Source organism: Malaclemys terrapin, chromosome 2 (assembly GCF_027887155.1).
Source record: "Malaclemys terrapin pileata isolate rMalTer1 chromosome 2, rMalTer1.hap1, whole genome shotgun sequence".
NCBI lineage: Eukaryota > Metazoa > Chordata > Testudines > Emydidae > Malaclemys > Malaclemys terrapin.
The window spans coordinates 221655549-221680171 of NC_071506.1; the positions used below are offsets into that span (position 1 = coordinate 221655549).

At 39.5% G+C, this 24623-nt stretch overlaps 1 protein-coding gene across 1 annotated transcript in view; it reads left to right on the forward strand.

The window, feature by feature from the left end:
- The window catches only part of TBC1D5 (TBC1 domain family member 5), a 286376-nt gene that overhangs the window by 239380 nt on the left and 22373 nt on the right, over window positions 1–24623 (forward strand). Inside the window, exon 18 of the mRNA XM_054020011.1 lies at window positions 9361–9460. Coding sequence (XP_053875986.1) covers window positions 9361–9460 — 100 coding nt within the window. The remainder of the gene's footprint in view (window positions 1–9360; window positions 9461–24623) is intronic.

Genomic DNA, 24623 nt, shown 5'->3' on the forward strand with positions numbered 1-24623 from the left:
GCAAATGATTTAATATTATTTTGTAGAGTCAGCAAGTTATCTGTTTTATGTTAGCTCTTGTGAGTTGTATTGACTCTTCCACTGTTCTTCCTTGCATATTTGAATTTTTTTTATTCTCCACAGCCCCCCACCAATGGTGAGTTTGAGACCTTTATTTTCAGGATTTTTCCCCCCATTTGCCTAATTCAGGTGGGCTAATTTCTGGAACTCTTGAGAGGTTTTGAAAGGTATAATGCTACCATAGAGCAGGAGTTCTGTCCGGCAGGTTTGTGGGTCAAGATGGTGGCCAAGGCAGAAGAAACACAATAAACTCCAAAACATGCTTCTGCAGCTCTTGCAATGCCCAACTTCCTTCAGATATCAAGGACCTCTACTGCACTTGTTTCCTTTCCTTGGCTGACATTAAACCACCATGCACTTAAAGGCCCTGATCCCGCTAATCACTGAAGCATCTCTCAGCAAGAGAGTAGCCCCATTGACTTCCAAGTTATTAAGGTAGTCATTGGTGGTATAATTACTCAGAAAACTAATGTGGTTGGCTGACTAATTTAACTTGGGCTAAATTAACATTCCGAGGTATTGCAAAACATATTGTTGTTCCTTGTCCTGAGCGGTTAGCCAGTGTTTGCTTTAGGAGGAGAAATCTGTTATCGTGGTCAGATATTTCTTTGGTGCAATCTTGTTTATTTACAAAGAATGTACACAAATTCTCATTTCACTGAACACAGTAGGAACAAACAGTGGCAATTTCCTTATTCAGAAATCCAAATTTGCTTTCTCAGTGACTACCCTACCCAAAAGGAGCTTTTTCTTGGCTTTGTCCCAAGGCTATACTCTGTGCTTCCTTTCTTTCTACTGGCTTTCCCTGGCTTTCTAGTTGCTTTCTGCCTCTGACACATACAGCTCCAGCCAATCAATGCCCCACCCTTGCATTTGCAATCAGTTCCTCTGAAGCATCTGGCAGCCGCTGTTGGAAGACAGGATACTGGGCTAGATGGACCATTGATCTGACCCCATGTGGCCATTCTTATGTTCCCAATGAATTCCTCAGCCCATACGGCTCAGTCCCTGCTCAGTCCATACTATACTGGCCAGTGGCTTTCATCAGACACCCAACATCACACAAAGGGGCATTTCATTGCTCCCTCATTTAGCCTTGATAAAGGACGCTCAGCGCACCCATTGACTAGATTGTGATTGATGGGAGCCATTAACACTTTCCAGCATCGCAGAATCAAAACAAGGATGTGTGGGTGTCAAGAGGACATCCCCACTAAGCCTATTTCATATCTACCTTGTGATGGTAGCAGATGAAAATCAACGAAGAATGATGTGAAATAAAGCATCACCACCATGACTGTTATTTATACCTTGTGCACACTGTCCATAGGAATGAAATATCTATTTTTAAAAATGTATCAAAATGCTGTGTGTGAAGAATATGTTGGTAGCATTGAAAATATATTTAAAATATAAAATTGGCACGCACTGAGATGTAAAAAATACAAAATCTGATTGAGGTCCATAAGTTTGGTTCCACAGTTATCAGGGAGCACAGAAAGTCTGGTAGCTTGTGTGAATGGCCTATATCTCTGTGGAATTTGAAGGCTAAACCTCTTTCTGCATGAGGGTCAGCCCACCCTACCCCCATGTATGAGACTAAGCTCTGAGTTTTCCATGTGCCTTTGTGGGAAGTATTGTAGCACTAATATATTAAATAAATCTTAATTCCATAGTTTTATTAATGAAAAAGTCCAAGGAATTTATTTTTCTGCACTTATCAGTATTGCTATGAAAAATATAAAAGTAGGAAATACTTCAAGTTAAATGTTACAGTTGCATGGATATTCCCCCACCACCAAGTGATAAAGAACTAGATCAAACACAAACTACTTGTCTTCACTTTCATGGTTCTTCATTGCCCATCCCCCACCCTACCTATCCTCTCTCATTCACTACCAAGATGTCAGCTTTTGCCTCCAGAGCCAGCTCCATTACCCACTTGTTAAGTTTTCAAACAAGCATCTTCATGCTTTCTCTCATACTGCCCCCACACACTTGGGAGAAGCTGTCCGGGATCATCCACAACACTATCTAGTTATCCTCCTTAAAAATCTCCTTTTCCAAGATGCCTATAAAAGCTTGGCCATGATTAGGCTGCTGGTGTGCTAAGACTACCACCTAGCATCCTGACCAATCTTTGCATCCTTGTACTGTCTGTTTGTCTGTCTGTTGATCTCTCTGTTGTCTTTTGTGTTATCGTTGGATTGAAAGCTCTCTGGGGCAGGGACCATCTTTTTGTTCTGGGTTTGCACAGCACCTAGCACAGTGCAGTACTGGTCTGTGACTGTGGCTCTGAAGTGCTTAAGGAGTATAAATAATAATGATTCCATGTGTGACAGGTTGGGTCACAGAAAGCCCCTTGGGACTGCAACCTGATGTGCTGGGACTAGCTCTGAGCCCGTTTTCCCTGGCAGCTTGGGACTTCAGTACCCTGTCTTGTTGAGCCAGACACACTAGCCTGCTGCAAACAGTTACCCAGGTCTGAACCACATCCCCCACAAGCTGCAGGCTTAACTGAAAGCAGCTTAGAAAGTGCTCCTGTCTCTAGCACCCAGATACCCAGTTTCCAATGGGATCCAAACCCCAAATAAATCTGTTTTACCCAGTATAAAGATTATACAGGGTAAACTCATACATTGTTTGCCCTCTATAACACTGATAGAGAGATCTGCACAGCTGTTTGCTCCCCCAGGAATCAATACTTGCTCTGGGTAAATTAATAAGTAAAAAGTGATTTTATTAAATATAAAAAGTAGGATTTAAGTGGTTCCAAGTAATAACAGACAGAACAAAATGAATTACCAAGCAAAATAAAACAAAAACATGCAAGTCTAAGCCTAATACAGTAAGAAACTAAATGCTGGTAAATCTCACCCTCAGAGATGTTTCAATAAGCTTCTTTGACAGACTAGACTCCTTCCTGGTCTGGGTCCAGCAATCACTCACACCCCCGTTGTTACTGTCCTTTGTTCCAGTTTCTTTCAGGCATTTCTTTGGGGTGCAGAGGCCAGCTGAAGACAAAATGGAGGGGTTTCCAGGGCCTTGTATAGTCTTTCTCTTGTGGGTGGAAACCCCTTTGTGCTCCTGTGTAAAATCCCCTCAACCTGATGTAGTTTGTAGTCACCTGGGCAAGTCACATGTCTAAGACTGATTCAGCTTTTTGTAGGCTGATGTCATTGTTTACATGTTAGTTTGAACATTCCCAGAAAAATTCAGATGTGGATTGCGTCTCCCAATGTCCATTGTTAGTTAAGTACTCCCAATTACTTGAATAACCCCTTCACACTATGTTGACCAAATCTGCCTTATGTGCTTCCTACAGCAAACACTTTAAATACAAGCATAGAGCCAACGCACATAACTGCAGATATAAAAATGATAGATGCATACAAATAGGATGACGATATTCAGTAGGTCATAACCTTTGCAAAGATATGTTACACGGCATATCTAGCATAAAACATATTCCACTTATGTCATATTTACACTCATAAGCATATTTCTATAAAGCATTATGGGATGCAACATCACACCATGTTTATTTTTAAATTCCATTTTATATTACTCATCAGTGGGAAGTAATGATTTTAAATGTCAGCACGTGTTGTGGGCAAGCATGCTGCTGGCATGGAACATAAAGATTCCCGGGGTGTCAAACAGCATAAAATTGTCATGGGTTCATCTATTATATATTGGCTCGGTAGAGTCAGAAACAGAATTGAAATTGACTATTGCAACAGAATGGAAACATTAGGTGCTATTTTCTATCCAGGCTACGTTTGTGTAAAGAAAATAATTGGAAGAATTAACATGGTGTGTTCATTTGTCTGCAATGTATCTGAAAGTTATAATAGGCAGATGTAAAATGACACTGATAACCTGAACACGTACTCTGTGTTTATGTTGTGAATAAGCATTTAAGCATGAAAAAAGACCCTCTAGTGAATATGTATTTGTGTAAGTTCCCTGTTTCCAACTTTATTTTTCCCCTTTGATATTCTTTTAATGTTCCAATATTGACAGGTTTGAATTCTACTATATTTTGTCTTGCCATTTTGACAGGATCTAAGGAGGGGCTTAAATTAATGTAATTATCTACTTGAATTTATTGTTCAAGGAGTTTGGCATAAATAACATTATATGAGCCAGATTAAGTAGTTCCTTTGAAGATAGTTTCTTCATTTCTGCATATGACACTTTTTATTGCTGCTAAGTATCTACAGATTCAGAATCATTCAGCTGTAATGCAGATGGACTTTTCCCATGCTAAATATTCTAAGTGATTAGTAAACTTCTGCAAAACATAAAGAATATGAGAGCCAAGAAACTATATCAACCTTTTACAAATTCATTCAACTTTATTTATTAAAATAATGCTGTGCATGTCTTTGGTAATCTGTCTTGATAAATTATCAGATCATTTAATTTTCTTTAGCTCTTGAAAAATATTTTGTTTTCCCTTCAGTTTAAACATGTACATAACAAAGAAAATATTAAACATAGTTGTGCTCTTCATTCCTTGGACAGCAAAAGTGAAGGTTATATGATAACATAAAGGGGGGGTGGAATTAACAGCCCTATTTGTTTTGCATTTTGATCAATTTCTTTGACGCCTTGACAGTTTGATATTTGGATATTTATTATGCAGAAGCAGAATACATGTATTGTGAAAAGACTGATTTAATTTCAATTGAAAAAAAAAAAACGTTTTGGTGAGAGTGGCACCTTCTAAAATCATTTTTCTTGAGATCTTGGCTTGTATATACTGCATAGTTTCAGAGGTTTTAAACATAGCTTCTGCCAACTTAATGCAGCTTGCAAAACAATGAGCTGTGAAAAATTAGGATCACAATGTCATGATCATAAAACCTTCTGTAATATGTGCATAAGGGTCTTTGAATGATTTCAGTTAGAGTCACAACTCTGAGCTTTCCTGAATCCCATGAAGCTCACTGAGATACAGCCTAGACTGCAGGCACCACTGTTTTTATTATGAGTCTTTCAATCAGGAGGAAAAATCCGAAATATACTTTTCAGTGTCATCCTTCTATTGGTGGGAAAACCAGAAAGGATGTGGGGGAATAGAAAGTTGCAGAAGCAAAATAAATGTAGAAGTAGAGGAAATGAAATAAATATAATATAGTGAAATAATTAATGGAGATAGCCCATCTCCTAGATCTGGAAGGGACCTTGAAAGGTCATTGAGTCCAGCCCCCTGCCTTCACTAGCAGGACCAAGTACTGATTTTCCCCAGATCCCCAAGTGGCCCCCTCAAGGATTGAACTCACAACCCTCGGTTTAGCAGGCCAACACTCAAACCACTGAACTATACCCCACCCCCAGGCAAAATTAAAGCAAAGAAATGAGAGGGATCATAAACAAAAAGTGAAACAATGTGCATGGTCAAGGGAATCGTCAAATGTAAGAGAAAGTCTGAATATAGACACAAGGAAAGAAGAATATGAGAAACACACAAATAAGTGAATCACCTTTGCAGGGTTTAGCCTTACTAGAAGATAGAACAGTTTGGATATATGATGTGGAAATAGTACAAAAAATGCTCAGTTTGGACTATGGAGAAATTTAAGTCAATTTTATGTTGTCAGAGGAATGTGAACCAATATTACCTATCAGTTATAAACCTACCTGCTTCATTTTCACTTTCAGATTTAGTTCAAGGTGTTGCTGATTATCTTTAAAGTTCTGAATGGGCTGGAACCATGAGGATGTGGGTGTGAGTTTCTGGGACTGAATTTTCCACAATTTGTTGTAGGGCTAGGGAAGAGGGGGTATTTCTCATCATTAAGATTCATTTCTCTTTGTCTTCCAAGCCAGGCACAATGGCTCATTTGTTTGATTTAGCTGTTGTTTGATTTGTTTCTCCTCCTCACAACATGATCCCCAGTGCCTGACTACAGCAGTAGTGGTTTTGAATAATGCCTACACAATGTGGGTAATTTCATTTAGTATTATAAAATGTTGAAAATAAATGCCTAAATGCAGTTGTTATTCTATAAACCTTTAATAACTAGTTAAATTTAGTTTTCTCATACTGACAGCAGATTTTTTTTCTGTGGTAAAATGATCAACTTCACCGAGTTATGGTTGAATTATTTTGAACCCCTTTTCACCTATCCCCACCCCCATCAATCTGTCTGGCTGGCAGTTCAGTTCCCAAAAGAATTAGAGTATGATGTCTTGGTTTTCATTTATATTTATGTAAGTATTTCCTAGCTTTACACTGTGTAGTCTGAGTGTTTCACAGATCAATTTTTTTGTGGCGTCATGCACAGTCATTGTGTATGATTCCAGGAGAGCGCACTTGAGAGAGCAGCACAACACATTTTAGCACCTAAAAGTTACAATTCCTGATGCAACTCCTTCTCTCACATTTTTAATTTTTTTGTAGCCTACCACATAGTGGTATCTCATTGCTCTTTTATCCATAAAAAATAATCTTTGTATGCAGCCTCATGTTTCCTTCTGATTGCCATGCCTTTTCTTTGTTACTACGTGTTTTGTCGTTATAACTCATTTCCTTGTGATCTGCTTTTGGGTCAGGAAAATTCTTCTGTTGCCTGCTTACTATTTTACATACCTGTTACAGTACTTATTCATTCTCAGTCCTGTGATAATGTGTAACACTAAGATCCGATTCAGTGGTGATTTGGCTGTTCAGCAATGGAAATTATATCCAAGAACTCTCAGGCATGTTCTCAGCAAAGCGTAAAAGCTAAAGTTAGCATTTATAGGAACATAGAGCAACAGTCTGACAGAAAAATTCATGTAATGTGGTGTGAACTAGAATCAAGAGAGTTGGTGCAACTTTGTCTCCTACTATTTGTGTAAGAATTTATTATAAATATTGGAAAAGAAGGAAAATATGTTTAATTGCAATTTCCATTTTTACGTTTGCAAGGCATTAAAAACATTCATGTTTTCCAGGTTAAAACAAGAATGTTACAAAGACATTGTAGGTCTTTGGTTACTCTTCAATCTAACTATCAATCTCAGCTAGGAAATTAACTGGTACTTAGTATAACTGGAGAGTTTCATTTTACTGTCTAAGTATCCACAGCTGCACCAGGAATGTTTTGAAAAACAATTTATCCTGATTTTGATTCATGAATATGAAGAAAGATAGAAGTGTGGGAAATACAGAACTATTTATTACCAGAAGTTCAATTTCCATGTTCAGTTCCACAGGAATGACATTGGTATGTGCATCTGTGTTTAAATTATTAGTTAATGCTGCTATTACAGTTGATTGTGTATGAGTTTATAGTAAAATGATCAAATCTAGTCTCCTTTCCCAAGCCGGTAGCTAAGTATCAAAAGCAGTAACAGGAAATAGAGTAGATTATTTTCTGTAGTCATTGCAAGATGTAGTTGCTAGAGAGAGGTCTTTAAGTACTACATTTGTTGGATAGAATTATAACAGTGTGCAGTCTAGTTAACACTGTCAGCATTTTGAATTTTGAACCTGACTTACTTGTCAGCAATTTGTTTATGACTTGGCATTATAAAAAAAATGACAAAGAAGGTATGTAAGCTTGAGAAAGTTGTGTTCATTTACAGGTCTTTCTTGCAGAATGCTAATTTAAACAAATACTTTCTTTTAAATAGTTGGTGGCGGATACAGGTCATCTGAGTGCCAAGTTTCCTTCACTTTGCTGGGCCCTGGCTCTCAGTTTTCTGATAATCATTAATTTAGGATTAATTATGCAGCCAAATCAAGGTTGTTTTATCCTTCTACATTGCTGTTTTCCTGTTAATACTTAATTCACAGTCTGAGGGCCAACAACCTCTGCCAAGAAAGACTGTAATACATGCATCTGACGAAGTGGGCATTCACCCACGAAAGCTTATGCTCCAATACATCTGTTAGTCTTAAAGGTGCCACAGGACTCTTTGTTGTAATACATCTGTAAGCCTCCTAATGTGAAGGAAGAGGAGGAGCTCAAAAGTGACCTCCTTTTGCATACTGCTATACTGTGAATTAAAAAAAAAACTTGTTTGAACAGGAAGGATGATTAATCTTTGGAGCAACTTTTCTAGGGGCAGGGTAGATTCTCCATCACTTGTCATCTTTAAATCAAGATTGAGAGACTTTCTAAAACATATGCTCTGACTCAAACAGAAGTTATGGGCCTGATGCAGGAATTAGTGGGTGAGGTTCTGTGACCTTTGTTGTGCAGGAACTACATTATCATAATGCTCTCTTCTGACCTTGAAATCTATGGGTCTTAAAAAAAAATCTACTTTAAAAATATGTTAAATGCATGTTTTCTGAACAGACCTTAAAGATTTCATAAGAACGGCTATATTGGGTCAGTATCCTGTCTTCCGACAGTGGCCAATGCCAGGTGCCCCAGAGGAAATGAGAAGAAGAGGTAATCATCAATAATCCATCGCCTGTCACCCATTCCCAGCTTCTGGCAAACAGATATTAGGGACACCATCCCTTCCCATACTGGCTAATAGCCATTGATGGACCTATCCTCCATGAATTTATCTAGTTTCTTTTTGAACCCTGTTATAGTCTTGGCCTTTACAACATCCTCTGGCAAAGAGTTCCAGAGTAGCTGCTCTAGGTACATTGGTTAAAAAATATTTTCCCCCAAATATTACACAAAACATGCATTTGGAGTTGTAGTTGGTCTATCATGGAAATACAGGATTTTTTTTTTCCCAAATAGAGCATGATTCATTAGGTAAATAAAATGAATGCCTAAATATATAATGAATAAGTATATGTTTAGCCTATACTAAATATTCAGAGTGGCTAAGCTAAAAGGCTAGTGTTTTGATGGAATATGGTGGAATTTTTAGGGAGGTTTTAGTAATAATGTCTGAAGTATGTGACTGTGCTCAGTGTGAATTTCCATAATTTGTGTAGGTTCATGACATGTCTCCGTTGGATTAGGTTTGCGTAGGCCAAAATACATATTTATCCAGAAATATATCCTATTATCTCCATCAATGAAATGTAATTGTTAACCTTTCATGAAATATTGTATGGGAACTGATGTTTTGTGGTTTGGGTTGTTTTTCAACTAATATGAATAAAAAATGGTACGTTAAAAGACAAAGACATCATTAAGAATGATAAAAGAAAGAGAAGTCAAAATGGTTCCATTTCACATACAAAAAAGAAACCTAACTCTGCTGTTTCCAAAACTTACTCATAGGCAAAAATAAGTTCATAACCAGTGGAATGTTCCAAACATTTTAAGGACATTGCTTATCAATTTTATTGTATATTAGGTTTCTTAAAGCTTATCCTTTCAATTGTAGGAGGAAGAATTGGAGACTCAAATTTCATTTCTCCAAGGACAACTAAATGACCTAGAGGCCATGTGCAAATACTGTGCAAAAATGATGAATACACATCTTGGTAAGTGAAGTACCCTAGACAATTAATGCTGGCCTATAAATCTTTCTGGAGGTTTTTTCCATGTTTGCATACCTGGAATTAAGTAATAGTTCTGTAGTATAGTGCATATAACTTTGTAAGTCATGTTATAAACAGAATTCATGTACCAAATTGTTGTAACAGATGTTTCTAACCACCATATCTTTTTTTTTTCCTCTTAACCTTCTTGCTTTTAAATGTGAGTGCTTTTTAGCCAGTTGATTAACATAAGGATAAAGAGCAGACATGCTGGGACAGGTGGCCTTTTCTTGTTCTTAGATTTCTTGTATTCTTAAGGACCACACAACTCAACTCATTTTACAAGTCCATGTGCAGTTCAGCTGCTACACAGTGATCCTTGATACATTGAAGTATGTTTGTAGAAAATCTATATATTTTCATCAGATGTAATGGTGTGGTGATTACTTTCACTACATAAAAATGTTTTGTTACTCCAGGCTGGTTCCTAATCTCCTCTGCCACTTCTTGGTCTGACATTAGCAGCAGAAGACATGAATTAACAAATAATTGGTGTATTGGAAAACGGGATCAACAATGGAAGTTATTGGATTTATATAATACCAAGACAAATTGCCAAAAAAACAAACAAACAAAAAACTGCAGAGGAGCCCAAGATATGTGTATGTAGATACAATAAGCAATGCTCTTATAAAATTATATTGAGCCAAATTCCAAGAATTGTCCTATTCAGCCACATAGTGTAAAAACTGCCAGTACTACAGCCCTCACTAGAATCTTCCAGCCATATTCTTTTTGACAAAGCAACCTTCACTTGGACCCTCCAATTATCTCTCTGGCTCTGCTTCGCCTGCGTTTTCCAGTCCTGGATACCTGGTAATATTCCAGGTAACCTGTAGTCAAAGCTGTTTATTTTTCTGATTGCCCATCTTTTCAGTGTTCCAGACTATATAGTCATGGAGAACGAGGCTGCTTCTTGACACCCACTGTCTTTGTACAGTCCTTAGTTCCAGTCCAATGAGTCTAAGTCTAGCGAGGCATATTTTTGACCACTCAAGATTCTGAATTTGTACTAATGCCTTTTTGATGTATTTTGCATTAAGAGTTTGCCTCAGTAGTCTAAACATCTCATTTTCTCCAAGCCAGTTTTGGAGCAGTTAGCTTGCCCTTTGGAAGCTCTTGAAAGCTTTGGAGCTTAGTTCCATGTAACGTGGCTTTGAGCTTGATGGTGTTCTGGGTCTTTCTCTTGTTTTTTTCCCTCCGGTTTCTCTTTCAGGATGTAGTCCTTTTCTTGAAGACCACAGAGGTAGGAAGGAAGAAGGCCCAGCTGCCTCTGGAAGTTTGGATGTAGCACAGGGGTGGGCAAACTACGGCCCGGGGGACCGTGCGGTCTGGCCCCAAGCTCCTGGCCCGGCAGGCTCGGCCCCGGCCCCTCCCCTGCTGTCCCCGCTTCCCCGCAGCCTCAGCTCGCTCACTCCGCCGCCGGCGCAATGCTCTGGGTGGCGGGGCTGTGAGCTCCTGGGGCAGCACAGCTACAGAGCCTGGCCTGACCCGGTGCTCTGTGCTATGTGGTGGCGGCGGCAGCCACTTAAAAACTCACCAATGAAGCTTCTTGGCAGACATCCTCGCATCAAGCGATAGCCGAAGAAGAAGACAAGAAGATACCCCAAACACTTATCACTATGCAGATCCAACTGGGGTTTAGGCACCTTTTTAATCTCCCTTCTTGAACCTGTGGTAATGACCAACAGCCTTCTTAAGACAAAGTATTTTTATTTAGTAGAAATACTAAATAAACTAATAATAGTTTTTATTTAGGAAGAACCTGTATGCATGTCTATCTTGTTTAAAGCACTACCATCCCATAATGTCAACCTGGGCAGGATTATCTTCTTCAGACACCCCCATGGGTGTCTGTGCCTGCGTGTCTCTATCTGGTTCTCCCTCTAAGTGTGTCCTTTTAAAACCTTCCCAGCCTTCATTGTTCTTCAAGAAGCCCCCTGGTCAGACAAGATCCTAGGCTGCCCTGAGAGGGCGAGGTTATTGGAACAGTGTCATCAGATTTAATATTTCTGGCTTTGTCCCTTAACAACCCTCAAATGGAAGCTGTTAGACAACTATCCTGAGACATCTCAACTCTGCCTGGGTTGTCCACGATGGTACCCTATTGGGAAGAAGTTCATCAGAAATATTCATGCAGAAAGCACAATGCCAGTGGCAGATCAAGGTACACGATTAGCAGTTATTAAAGAGCACCCCGATATTCGTCATACTGAGAGCAGAATTCTTGACTTGGCTACTCACGTTAAGAGTCGTGATTGGACAGCATTGACCTGTCCCCTCTCCAGTCAACATAATATGCTGAATTACATGTGTTTGAGCTGGAAGAGATTCATGAAGACAAGGAATGCTGTTTGAATGGACTTTTATTTACAATAGTCCAAATTTTACCATAGAATTATGTATTTTTCTCTAGAAACTCTACTACATTTGCCAGTCATTTTTAACAAAGATACTATGGCTGTTCATCACAAAATTATCTGTAGAATAAATGAGTGTACTGAGTATCAAAAATAGTTAATAGTTGCAGAATATTTTTTCCTTGAAGTTATCTGAAAATGATTTGTGACATTCTGAGTAAGTTTTTTAGTCGCCTTCTGCTATGGGGATATGTTTATTACCACCAGTGACTATAATAGTTCATTATATAGGTTACATATTTTTCATAGTCCAAAACTGCTCAAAACCACTCTTAAATCCAATATCCTACTTTAAATCTTTGAACCTCTTGTAATTATCTATTTAAGCAAATCCACAATTTTTCTTTTACATAATAGCCCTTTGTATGAAAATAATTTTGTTTAAAAAAAAAATTGTTTTGCACAATTTTCCACACCACCACAAAATGACATCATAATTTTTTACCTAAAACATGCCAATTTGTTACCATGGGATTGAACAAGAGATTGCCAACATTATAAATTCACTCCATGGAATCCGAAGAAGGAACAGATGGTTAGAATGGCAATTTTTGTTTGTGTATATACACAAAAGCTTTCTCATTAAGTGCTCATCTACTTCTCTTGCTACAGCACACACTGACGACATAATTATATGTTTATGACTTGGCAGTATGGAAATGAATGATGTTCTATGAATATTAGAACTTAGTAGCACAGGGAGGAGTTAAAAGTTGTTTTTTGTGTGTGATGAAAATAGGTTTATGATCCCTGAGATGGTTCAATAAGATAGATGCGCAGAGCTTTAACCTTCTGGGATTTCCTTTCTCCAGTGTAATATGGGACATCCGCGCACGTAGGTCCATGCATTAGAATGACCATTAACTTCCCAGTAAAGGATGGCATGTGCCATGACTGCTGAGAAGGTCTCGTGACTCTTAACGCATCCTGCTGACAATCTTTATATTTGTATTAGTGGATAGGAATGCCAGGTTGGAAGGTGGATCTTGATTCTCTTCTCTGCTCTGCCACAAACATGCTTTGTGACCTTGAAAAAAAATCACCTAACTTTCTGTGTCTGTGTGTCCATTTGTCAAATGGAGATGCTCACGAGGGTTTTGTGAAGCTTAATTAATAATATAAATGAAGACTGTTAATGCAGCTGCTGGTGAAGGAATTTACTCACCATTATTTTTACTCCAGCGTCATCACAGCTACATTTCCCTTAATGTTTCTCTTCACGTCTATTGGTTTTCTTCAGGAAATAATATTCTGATCCTAGTGCCCTTAATACTGTGATAGTATTGTTCCTATAGTTTAAAATGTTTTTCAACATTTTTCTTATGAAAGGTATACTTAGTGTACCGGGGCACCTCAGGATGCAGTGCTTCACAGAGCTTTAATTTACTTGTTAAATATTACATACAGTTTTACATTTAATATGTTATGTCCTTATTCATTATTCCTTCTCTTCTCTTTTACTACACCTCTACCCCGATATAACGCGGTCCTCCGGAGCCAAAAAATCTTACCGCACAATAGGTGAGACCGCGTTATATCGAACTTGCTTTGGACCCCTGCTCCTTGTCCCCTGACCTCCCCCTCCAGAGAAGCCCATCCCTAATCACCTCCAGGACCCCACCCCCTACCCAACCTCCCCTGCTCCCTGTCCCCTGACTGCTCCGACCCCTATCCACACACCCCCACTCCCTGACAGGCACTCACCAGCAGCAGCAGGAAGCGGAGCAGCCCGGCCCCAGCCCGCTTCACTCCGCCAGCTCCCAGCCGCGGCGCGCCGCTTCCCACTTCAGGTGAGTACAGGGTGCGTCCTTTCCCCAACCTCCCCACACTCACCAGCGGCGGGAAGTGGAGCGCTGCGGCTGGGACCTGACGTGCTGATCCGCTGGGAGCGCTGCTTTACCGAGTTGTATGCGAACCCCTGTTATATCAAGTCACGTTATATCGGGGTAGAGGTGTATAATGTAGAAGCGTCTTCCTAGCAGGTTCAAATGTGACCTCTGTCTGATGTCTCAGAGCAGATCATGACTAACCTGGTCTGTGGGATCTGTGCCAGACGTCACCATGTTTTCTCAGATCCCACAGTGACTGCCTGAAGGCTTCCCAGCCCCCACTGAGTTTGTCATGAAAGTGAGTTTGATGTGTTAGTTTAATATCAAGTCAGTCTGGAAGGCCTCAAAGAGAAAAGCTGCATGTGTTTCATAGCCAAGTACCACAGCTGGACATTAAGCGCTAGCTGATTTGGCACAGATCCAATGACACAGGTTCTAATACTGGCATTTGATACCCTCTAAATATTCAGCGCTCCAGCATCATCAGCATTTGGAGTCTGTCGACGTGCTACATCAGAGGGGCTCATCTCTTGATTCAGGGACAAAGTCCAGTTTCTCTTGCAGCACAGATCTAAATCTGGAGACAGTCTGAAGCTGTGGGCCAGGGACTGTAATATAGGATATGTTCGTACAGCACCTAGCACAATTGGGCATAGCAGGGTTATGGCCTCTTATCACTACTGTCTTATAAATGTTAAATAATAAAGTAGAGCTGGTCTCTGAAATCTATCGTTCACCATCTGCCTCTGGAATACAGGAGGGGACTGCAGTGGTCTGGCTTTAACAGGAGGTGTGCCAGAAGTTTTCACAGCTGCTCAGTGATGATGTAAACTTGTTTGGGGGAAAAATAAGAGGTTAACATGACAGAGATAAGGTTCACCGTTCATTCCTTGGGGTCTGTCATAATGCAGAGGTTCTCAAACTTCATTGCACTGCAACCCAAAAAAATTACTGCATGACCCCAGAAGGGGGGATCGAAGCCTGAGCCTGCTAGAGTCCCACCATCCTGTGCAGGAGGGCCAAAGCCCAAGTCCCTCTGCCCTGGGTGAGGGGGCCAAAGTTGAAGCCCTCAAACTTCGGCCCCAGGCCCCAGCAAATGTAATGCCAGCCCTGGCGACCCCATTAAAATGGAGTCTCAACCCACTTTGGGATCCCGACCCACAGTTTGAGAACCGCTGTAATGGAATGCAAAAAGAACGAGGAGTACTTGTGGCACCTTAGAGACTAACAAGTCTAAAGTGCCACAAGTACTTCTCGTTCCTTTTGCTGATACAGACTAACAGGGCTACCACTCTGAAACCTGGAATTGAATGGAGTGCTAAATTGTATTATACTGTTCAGCCACTAGATGATGCTGGGTGTAAAATACCTCATGCCTGGCAGAGCTTTAAAGGATCTTTTGATGAATACTTCTGGTGTGTATAAGCAAGCATTATCAGAATGAAGGAGCAGGAACTTGCCCCCAGCAGAGGCCTTTGGGTCTTAAGTTTCAGACCTCTAAATATTGAAAACCTAAACGTCTCCAGAATGATTAGCAAGGCACCTGGTATTTGCCTTGGAGGAACTTCTTGTGAGATTAAGAGCGTTGTGGCAATATCACTTTGAATGTATGGGTCCTCTGCACTGTTAAGCCAGTCTGCACATTTGGTTTTGGTGGAAATCCCACCAAGCTGTCCAGCTCAAGTTATGTTATTGAGTTAAGTTGTACCGAGAAGAGAGATTGTAGGAAACGCAGTCCTTTCGGACAAAAAGTGCTATCAAGCCCATGCCATTGATCTATATACAATATTTGTAAAGTGTGTGCAATGTAGTATTGAATTTTTGTATTAAGTGTAGTGTGATAAGACTGAAGATTATGAAATGGAAATTATAGCTGACTCTGCAAGCCCAGGTTGAAATGAAACATTTTCTCATCTGTAGGGAATGAGTAAAATAAATTTAGTTCCCTTTTATTTGGGGCATAAGTAACATAATCCATACTTTATAAATTCAGTGTTATTAAAAGTGCTGAAGGAAAAAAAAACACCTCACCACTCTGCCCTTTAATTCAGAGGGGGCTGTTTCTTTTGTAAAAGAGCAAAAAAAGCTTTAAAAGACTGTAAAAAAAAAAAAAAAAAAAAAGTCCCTTCTATTAAATAAAGTTTATTTCATATTTTTAAATGAAATGTATGAAACAAAAGGTAGCTGTATAGCTGGCTTGTCAGAGAGCTGATTCTCTACATGCTCAGATCTATTTAGAGACAGCCTTTTCTGTTCTATAATCCAAAAACTGTCAGTGGAAAAAATGAAATATCTATTTCAGTTGATCTCAAACTTTTGTACTGGTGACCCCTTTCACATAGCAAGCCTCTGAGTGCGACCACCCCTTATAAATTAAAAACACCTTTTTATATATTTAAGACTATTATAAATGCTGGAGGAAAGCGAGGCTTGGGGTGGAGGCTGACAGCTCACGACCCCCCATGTAATAACCTCGTGACCCCCTGAGGGGTCCCGACCCCCAGTTTGAGAACCCTTGATCTAGCTAGTGATAGCAAATTAAAATGTTATGGGGTTAGTCCAACTGGGAAGGATCACATTAATGATACGTGCAGTGTATTAATGTTCATTGTGTATTTAAGTAGAGCTTTAAAGTGTGATTCCATTCTGAAAAGTGACTCTGGAAATGGCATTGTGACATTCCATGGTTATGCCTTCTCAATAATGTGTTTTGTTTATAATTTAAAAGATGTTTTTGCTGACTGCCAGCCTTACAGTCTAAGTCTGGATTCTGAAAGTCAGTCTGTGTTCTGTCACATCCCTTATCTTACCTCCATCTCTGGGCTGGGAGAAGAGGACTGCCCTGCTGAATTCTCTCCCTCCTTGTGTGCGCTTCTGTCAGCATCTCCTCTCAGGCAGCAGCAAACAGCCCAGTCAACCCCTTTCTAGCTTAGGCCAGCAGCTATAAGGTTTTAGTATCTCCTTTGATCCTACTTTCAGGGCTGGGAAGAATAAACCATACTAGCCTGGATGAAGCCAGCAGGGGGCCATTCCTCAACTAATAGCTTTCACATTGTTCCTCAAGGACCCTTGGCATTCTCCATGACAGTACCTTATTTTTGTCATTGTTTAGTTTCATGTTGGTTTCCCCATACAGCCCTGTGTAGCCAGGCAAAATAATATCGCACAGGTAAAAGGAAGTGCACGTTATATTTATAAAAATAATTTGAGTATTTCCCTCATTGTCTATGCCTCAGTTAGGCCTGTGTTACCCCTTTGTTTTTTAAATAGATGGCAGCAAGGGGATTATGTAATTTCCCTTGTATTTAATACCGCCATGTAACCGATTGGAATTTCCGACTTGTCTGCACACAGAAGTTTCACCAGTTTAATTTAAATCAATTTTTAAAGCCCCATATGGACATTCCTATTGTGGATTAATAATGGTTTATTTTAGTTTATGTAATCCCTGTTCCCAGTCGATTTAAGCTAAACCAAAATAAGCCAGCCTGGGTTAAGCTAAAAGCAATGTCCACACTGCCTTTGTCACCAATTTAACTAAACCCTTTAAAATTGAACCTTAAGTTAAACAGGTGTAACTTTCTCATGTAGAACAAGCCTCAGTAAACAATTTTGTTGATGATGCACAAAATGGACTAAAATACTCCATTTGCTCCCTCTTCACTACTAGGAGTAAAATGCAGTAAAACAGAACTTTTTTTTTTTTTTTTGCAACAAAGTGAGATAGTCTGACTCTAAACATATAAATGGAACAGATCTATAGAATGAGAGTTCTTTTGGAATATTCAGTTTTGAAAGTAAATCTACATTTGAGGATTAAAGTCTCAGATTGAATGGCATGCTTTCAGAATTTAGCTATGCACTTTATGGATGAATATATTTCTTCACTATAATGGACTAACAGATAAGGGGACCCAGTTTGTGCAGCAGATCTAGTTGCACCATAAAAGTGCCCAATACAGTTCCCTGTGCCAGAAGTCAGCCCATTCATTAAAATCACAAAGTAAATTAGCATGAATTAGATTTCCTAATCTAGGTTTAGACTCACTAATTAGTGGGAAGGGATAAAACTGCTTGAATGAAGTTAAAGACAACTTTGTTTTCACTGAAGAGGTATACTGTAGGTGGATGGAACAGCAGATTACACTGGAAGAACTATTAGAACACCATCATAGTCTTGGCACTATATGCAGGAAACTTAGACGGTGTCAGTAAATTTATCAAATCTAAACAGTATATTGAGAAGCCCAGGGAACAAAATGGAGGCAAACAAAGGAAAAGAACAGTCTTCTAACACAGTTATAATTAATGGGAAGAAAATTATGCCTTGCAACTTGAATTAATTTAATTTTAAGTTAGAGTCCTGGCACAAGTTCAGCACTAACTGTCAATAATGCTTCTTAAGGATTTCCAGATAAATGTGCAGATACGCTGGAGTGTGTGCAATATTACTTTGGCAACTTACATCAGTGTTTAATGTAAATTACAGTCTTTTTCATCAGGCACACCATTTTGTATCCAGAAACTGAAACCGTGGATATAGAGCCCAACCATTCATTTCTAGACCTCCGTTAAAACTTTTCGGCAGAGAGAAGTAGAAATGACTCTTCACTCACTAATCCCCAAATGTACCCCACAAATGCCAAAGTAACTCCTCATGATGTGATGTCAGTCTTATGAGTACTGTGCTATCTTCAGATAACAGATGTGACACTACTGCTTTGCAGTTTTGGGGAGAACCCATCAGTGCTAAAATAAACAAAAAGAGACTGAGTGTTATGATGAATGAAGAAAACCAAACTTTGTTTTTCTCTCTTTAGGTAGGTGATAGTGAAGATATGGGAAAAACTGAGGGGAAATAGATATCCAGTCATAAACAGCAAAATACAAACTAACTATAATGGAAAACAGGGATAAATCAAAACAATTAGGACAGCGTATAGTAGGATTATTAAATCACCCCATAGCCTTTCCACCTGCCTCCTCAAGTTGGGTTTTCATCTAAAGCTGTTGCTACCACAAACTGCCACCTTCAACTGAGAGGACAGAGAAAAAAAAACTGTATTTTAAGTAAGGCTCCGAATTTTTGAATACACCCTACTTAAAATTGGACACTCTAGTTTTATCTCACCATGACTCTCCTTATTAGCATTTTAAGATGTCCTAGCATTTTTCAAAGTTAGTGTTACTGCAGGAAGAATACATTACTCAATAGGGCAGCATGCCATTGAGGCATCCAAGGCAACTGAGCCATGCATACTGGAGATTTATTTTCTGTCTCAGATTCTAATATTAAAGTGGTTTTGGTTCAGTTCACCTCAGAAGAATCACAAACTGTCCAACATTTAAATCATGTGTACTCTGTGGATTTTAATCTTCTAATTAATAGCAAGGTTGTTTTTGTGACTGGCAATACAGCTTCAGCAGCAGAGGAGTTTTTTCCTTTTAGTTCATAAATGTAAAGTAGTACTTTGCTTTATATGATATTTAAGCTATTGAGGATCCAGTCATGTCATGGAAGTAAAAATCAAGTATATTAATTATTGCACTCAGTTTGCTTTAGTTTTGACTTGTTTGACCTAAATTGTAGAAGTTGTGTGTGTAGTAGAAAGAGAGAGCCTGAGACATGAGACCTGTTATAGGGGTCTGATGTGAGGTTTAAGGCCCAAACTGAAGTCAGGCCCTACTGATATAAAGCAAAGTTAGCAAGAGTCAGGCCCTGTTACAAAACATGCCTACTTGCAAGTTCACTGAACTTGGCATGAAGAGGGTTGGTGTTGCAAAAACACAAGCAGTCCTAGGAAGTGCTAGGCACAGGACACTTGCATAAACACATTCCAGAAGGATCATGCCAGAACATCTTGATACCAAGTTATGGTAGAAGGTGATACAGGGAAACACTGACCCTCCTAAACATAAGGTCATGGTGACAGGGTGATGGATAGAGAAGTTTTGATTGAACCAACATGTACAAGGTAAAGGGTGGTAACTAACCACGTCAGAGTGGCAATAGGTAACTTGTTTGTATCAGTGTGTAAAAGAGGAGTCATAGAGGGGCTGTCTTTGTCCGGCCGAGGTGAGAGTGGAGAATCCCACCACTCACTGAGCCAAGTCCTTTGTAATGGGTACCTGTAGCATGTATAGAAGACAAGGACCATGCTTCGTTAACAATAAACTTGGCCGAGCACCTTCACAACTGAACTGAGTTGGTAGCCTTCTTTGGCAGTTTGATCAGTCTGCTGTATGGGCTGTCTGGCCAGAGCCAGTGCAGAACACACAGAGAATACACACGCAGCCAACAACTGATAACAGTGTATGATCTGATGTGATGCACCTACTTGTTTGGAGGAAGAGTAAATCTATAGTTGTTCATTTGAATGAAGTGAGCCCATTTCTGACTGTCTAAGACCCTAAATCTATATTGCCACCAGTCAACATAGAACGTGAGCTCAAATGCTCCAAACTCCACTCTCAACCCTCCAACAACTAAATATGCAATTTTTCAATGAGACTTTTACTGAGGAGCACAAAAGTGGCCTATAGTATCTCTCTCTCTCACACAAAAAATGTCCAGATGCATAATATCAGGCAAGTTCTGCAATTTGGGTCAAACATGTAAAAACTAATGCTAACTGGAGTGCAGTAATTAATTAGCTTATTTTTTGCATAACTCTTCAACTTGAGCAATTAGGTTGACAGCAAAGTAGTAACTAATAACTGCAACAACACTTAACAGAAATAATTTGTGAATGCATAGATATAGCTGAGAGCGACTACATTAAGGGGTGGTATAAGCTTTTATTGGCCTGAGTTTGTGATGATGACATACTCACTGATGGCAAAGGTCATCCCATATTCCTGCTGTTAAAACAGATATACCATGCTGTGCCATTATCTATTCTACATATGCCACATATCCATAGAAGAACTCCTTTAACAACGTTTTAAAGAGATTTTAAAACATTTATTGGTATTAGGTCTATCTATCTAGGTTTTATTTATTTATTTTACTGTGTCACAATAGTATCTTGTAAAACCAGGCTCAGTTTTTACTGAGTTCAGCTATACAGACCTCTGAAGCAGAGAATAAAATATATTTTAGAAACCTCTATAATGACCTAAAATAACTTTTCCATACATATACTTTTAAGGCTCAGCATCTGCTGGGTCAGGAAGTGAGTGCTTTATATCAATAGAAAGTAGAGAGATGCAGCTCTCCATTGGAATAGGTTGCAATTTCTAGTTCTAGTTGATGGATAGTAAGTCTATCACTGGTGCAGGAATTAATATTATTTGTTTTGCACATCATATCAGTTTGTTTTTTAAATTTATTTCTGGTGTATGAGTGTGTTGGCAGAAGGGGAGAAATTCCACAAATGGGGAGAAAGAAGGAAAACTTTTTCTGACAGGTTTTTAAAAATATAAATACTGTTTGAAACAGCGCAGAAGTTTGCAGTTTCAGAAGCAGCCTGAGTAGAGATGGTTTGATGGGCAGAGTGCAAGAGAGGCAGTTGGTGGTGTGCCATAAATACAGTTTATCACATGGATAAAGCCTCCACATATTTGGCTCTGTTGTGACCAGTCTTGCACAAGTACAAAAGATGGGGTGCATCCCCTGGTGCCACTCTGCAACAGCCAAGGACTAGTCTAAGTCTGGTACCACTGCCATTGCCATTTTTTCATAGGGGAGAGAACACACTGCAAGCTGTCAAAAGGTGGCACAGTGCCTACATTCTCCTTGCACTCCTTCCAAAAGCATGGTGCTGCTTTTGGGCTAGTGCACCTCTACACTGACCACATGTGTATATTTATATGTATAGCAGGAGCTATTAAAAAAAAATCAACAGTTACCACTTCCTCTTTTACTTATGGGAGAATAACTGGTGTTTGACACAACAGCACATTAACTGCTGGTAAATAGTTGACTTTTTAAAGGTGACTACTGTGTATGAATTATAAGTATATTGTATACAAATACATACATGAAATATATTACAAGAAGAACACAAGAAAAACTAGCCAGAGGAAGTCTGAAATATTGGTTTCTTTTAACCAATATACAGTTTTCTGTTACCTCAGTTTCAGGACTTCACACTTATGATGACTTTAATTTCGAGTAACAATGTAGTCTGCACTACAATGTTAAGTTTACACTAAGTGAACACAGGTCAGTCTGTGGCCACACTGAATAATGTACATCATAAAGAGGTAGCTCAGTCTCAGGTTCATTTGCCCCTCTGTATTCATCAATGCCGTTTGTTAATCTCAAAATATCTGTCAGATGAAGCAATCAGTTTTCATTCAATACCAGTTCATTATACTGCAGATAAAAAAAAAATAAATTTCATGAATTTGCATTTCAAAGACCCACATCCTTTATCATTTAAACCCTTTTAGGCACTGCTTTTGAAAACAGTGCAATGGAGATTTATTGAAAGATGGCACCCACAAAAGAGAGAGGTGGATGAGATTTTGATTCCTTGATAGTGTTGTCTTCATATGCAAAACAATTAACCTTTCATAAACCCATTAGCTTGAAAATGAAACTAATTCACTCATTGTCATTTGGGGATGTTAATTATGAAAAGCAAAGGAAACTAATGGAAACTTGTTGGGTTTTGTTAATAAGCATCAACATCTATATACCATACTGCATTGTCTGTCTGCATAGGTCATGCAGAGATATTAATTTTCAGATCTGACAGACAACTTTAAATGAGGTATATGGATTCCAGTTTCATGTTCAATCCAGTTATAAGGAAAATGCAGCCTCTTCTATAAAATACAAGGAAAATGGGGAACTTTAAGATTAAATGAGACTGAGATACCAGTTCATGTTTTCCACTTCATTGTAGGGCTACTGAAATAGAAGTTGTCATTACGGATATACTAGGGAACTTGGAAGTATTAGCATCTATTTAATCTTTCCTATAAACCTTTTTCTTCAGTAAGTGTCACACTGCAGGATTTGTATGTGAAGCATCAAACACACAAGCTTATTGAATCCCTGACACCGGTGTGAACTCAATTGTTCTAGTCCTGTTTTGGAAAGATTTAGAACTGAAATGAAACATCTTTCATCTTGGTGTCCCCAGGTTAAGTATCCCTTACCAGGGGTTTAAACTGCTAATGTGAATGTTGCAAGTTGCTAGCTCTCCTTCATTCTGACTTTGAAGAGTGTTCTTGGTAATCACGGCCACGGCTGTAAAGAGGAAAACTAAATTTAATGTGATCCTGACAGTGTTAGTGTGCACAAATCATTGATCAGGAGCCAACACTGGCAAGGCAGCAATCATAAGAAAAGCCTGCAGCTGTTTCAAGATAGTTCCTCTCAGAAGGTGTTATCTGCATGTAAATGCCACAAGAGACCTAGGATACGTGTGGAGATTAGTAAGGGAGACATTTGCCATAAAGAATGGGTGTGGAAATAGAGGAGGAAATGAAGAAGTGAAGTGGACAAGTACACTGAAGAGATCTCTCATGTTTAGTGGTTCCCCTCCTCTCTGCCACCTCTGATTATCAACAGCAAATTTCAGTCCATTACTGTCTCTTCCTACTTCCAGGTTCTAACATATGAAATAAATGGAACCCCATCTTTCACTGGTCAGAATGCCATAGGGTGCCACAGTAGTTGGTGTCTACATTAGAATATGTTTCCATTCACCTTATGTCTTCAATTATCACAGTTCTTAACTATATCAGTTCTTAACTGACTCAAGCAGCTTATCCTTTGTTGTACACTCAGTGGCCTTGTAGTCTAGTCATTTTTTCTGGAAAGTGATAATTTTCTAAAATCCAGGAAATTATGTCCACAGTTTTCCTCTATTGACAACTTTTTTTGGTTACTGCTGAAAAAAAATCTTCCACATAACAGATGGCCTCTAGTAGATCCATGCTCAGTATCCAGGGATTAAATTCATACATTCCAAGCAGTTCCTTTTTAGTGGGAGAGGTGGTACTCGCAGTATCTTCCTTGGTTCTGGAGACCAATTTACAGATCTGCTGTTTCCTGGTTCTCCTCTAAATTCCATTCAAGGTGTTGTTTTGTCCTTATCATTATGCTCTCTTTTTTCCAAAGATGTAGAGTATAGTCAAGAAAGGTAGTTCAGGAAGTGTTTCTTGTAGAGCAGTGCTTCTCAACGTTGCGCCACCGCTTGTGCAGGGAAAGCCCCTGGCAGGCCGGGCCGGTTTGTTTACCTGCTGCATCCGCAGGTTCAGCCAATTGCAGCTCCCACTGTCCTGGAGCGGCGAACCGCGGCCAGAGGGAGCCACTGTCAGCCGAACCTGCGGATGCGTCAGGTAAATAAACTGGCCCAGACTGCCAGGGGCTTTTCCCAAACAAGCGGCGGACTGGCTTTGAGAAGCACTGTTGTAGAGTCTGTATTCTTCTTTCATAGGTGCTAGAATTATAATTAATTTTAAGATTTGAAAGCCATTCTAATGCTTCTGGGATAGCTAGGTGGATCCCCTTTGTGCCACCACTGTAAACGGGAATGCAGCAGTTGTCTGTCATGTATTGCATGGTTTGTGCCTCACTGTGGTCACAATTTAATTCTTTGATTTTCCATTTGTGGAAGAGATATCCAAACCTTCCACACATTGTCTAGACATGGTTGAGTGCAGTCCACTGCCTGGGAGGAAGGCAGAATCCCAGGACTTCTTTTGTTTTATTTTTCAATCAGGGTTTTGTTTGGGATGTCACAAGCAGCCCATGATTCGAGCCAGCAAGGGCTGGTGTCCTTTCCATTGATCTGCCACGCTGACGTGGGAATCCAGAAAAGCTTCCTGGATTTGAGTCGGGAGAGCAGCACTGAATTGAAGTATTGGTGAAGAACGGCCAGGCTGCTGTTGTACTCT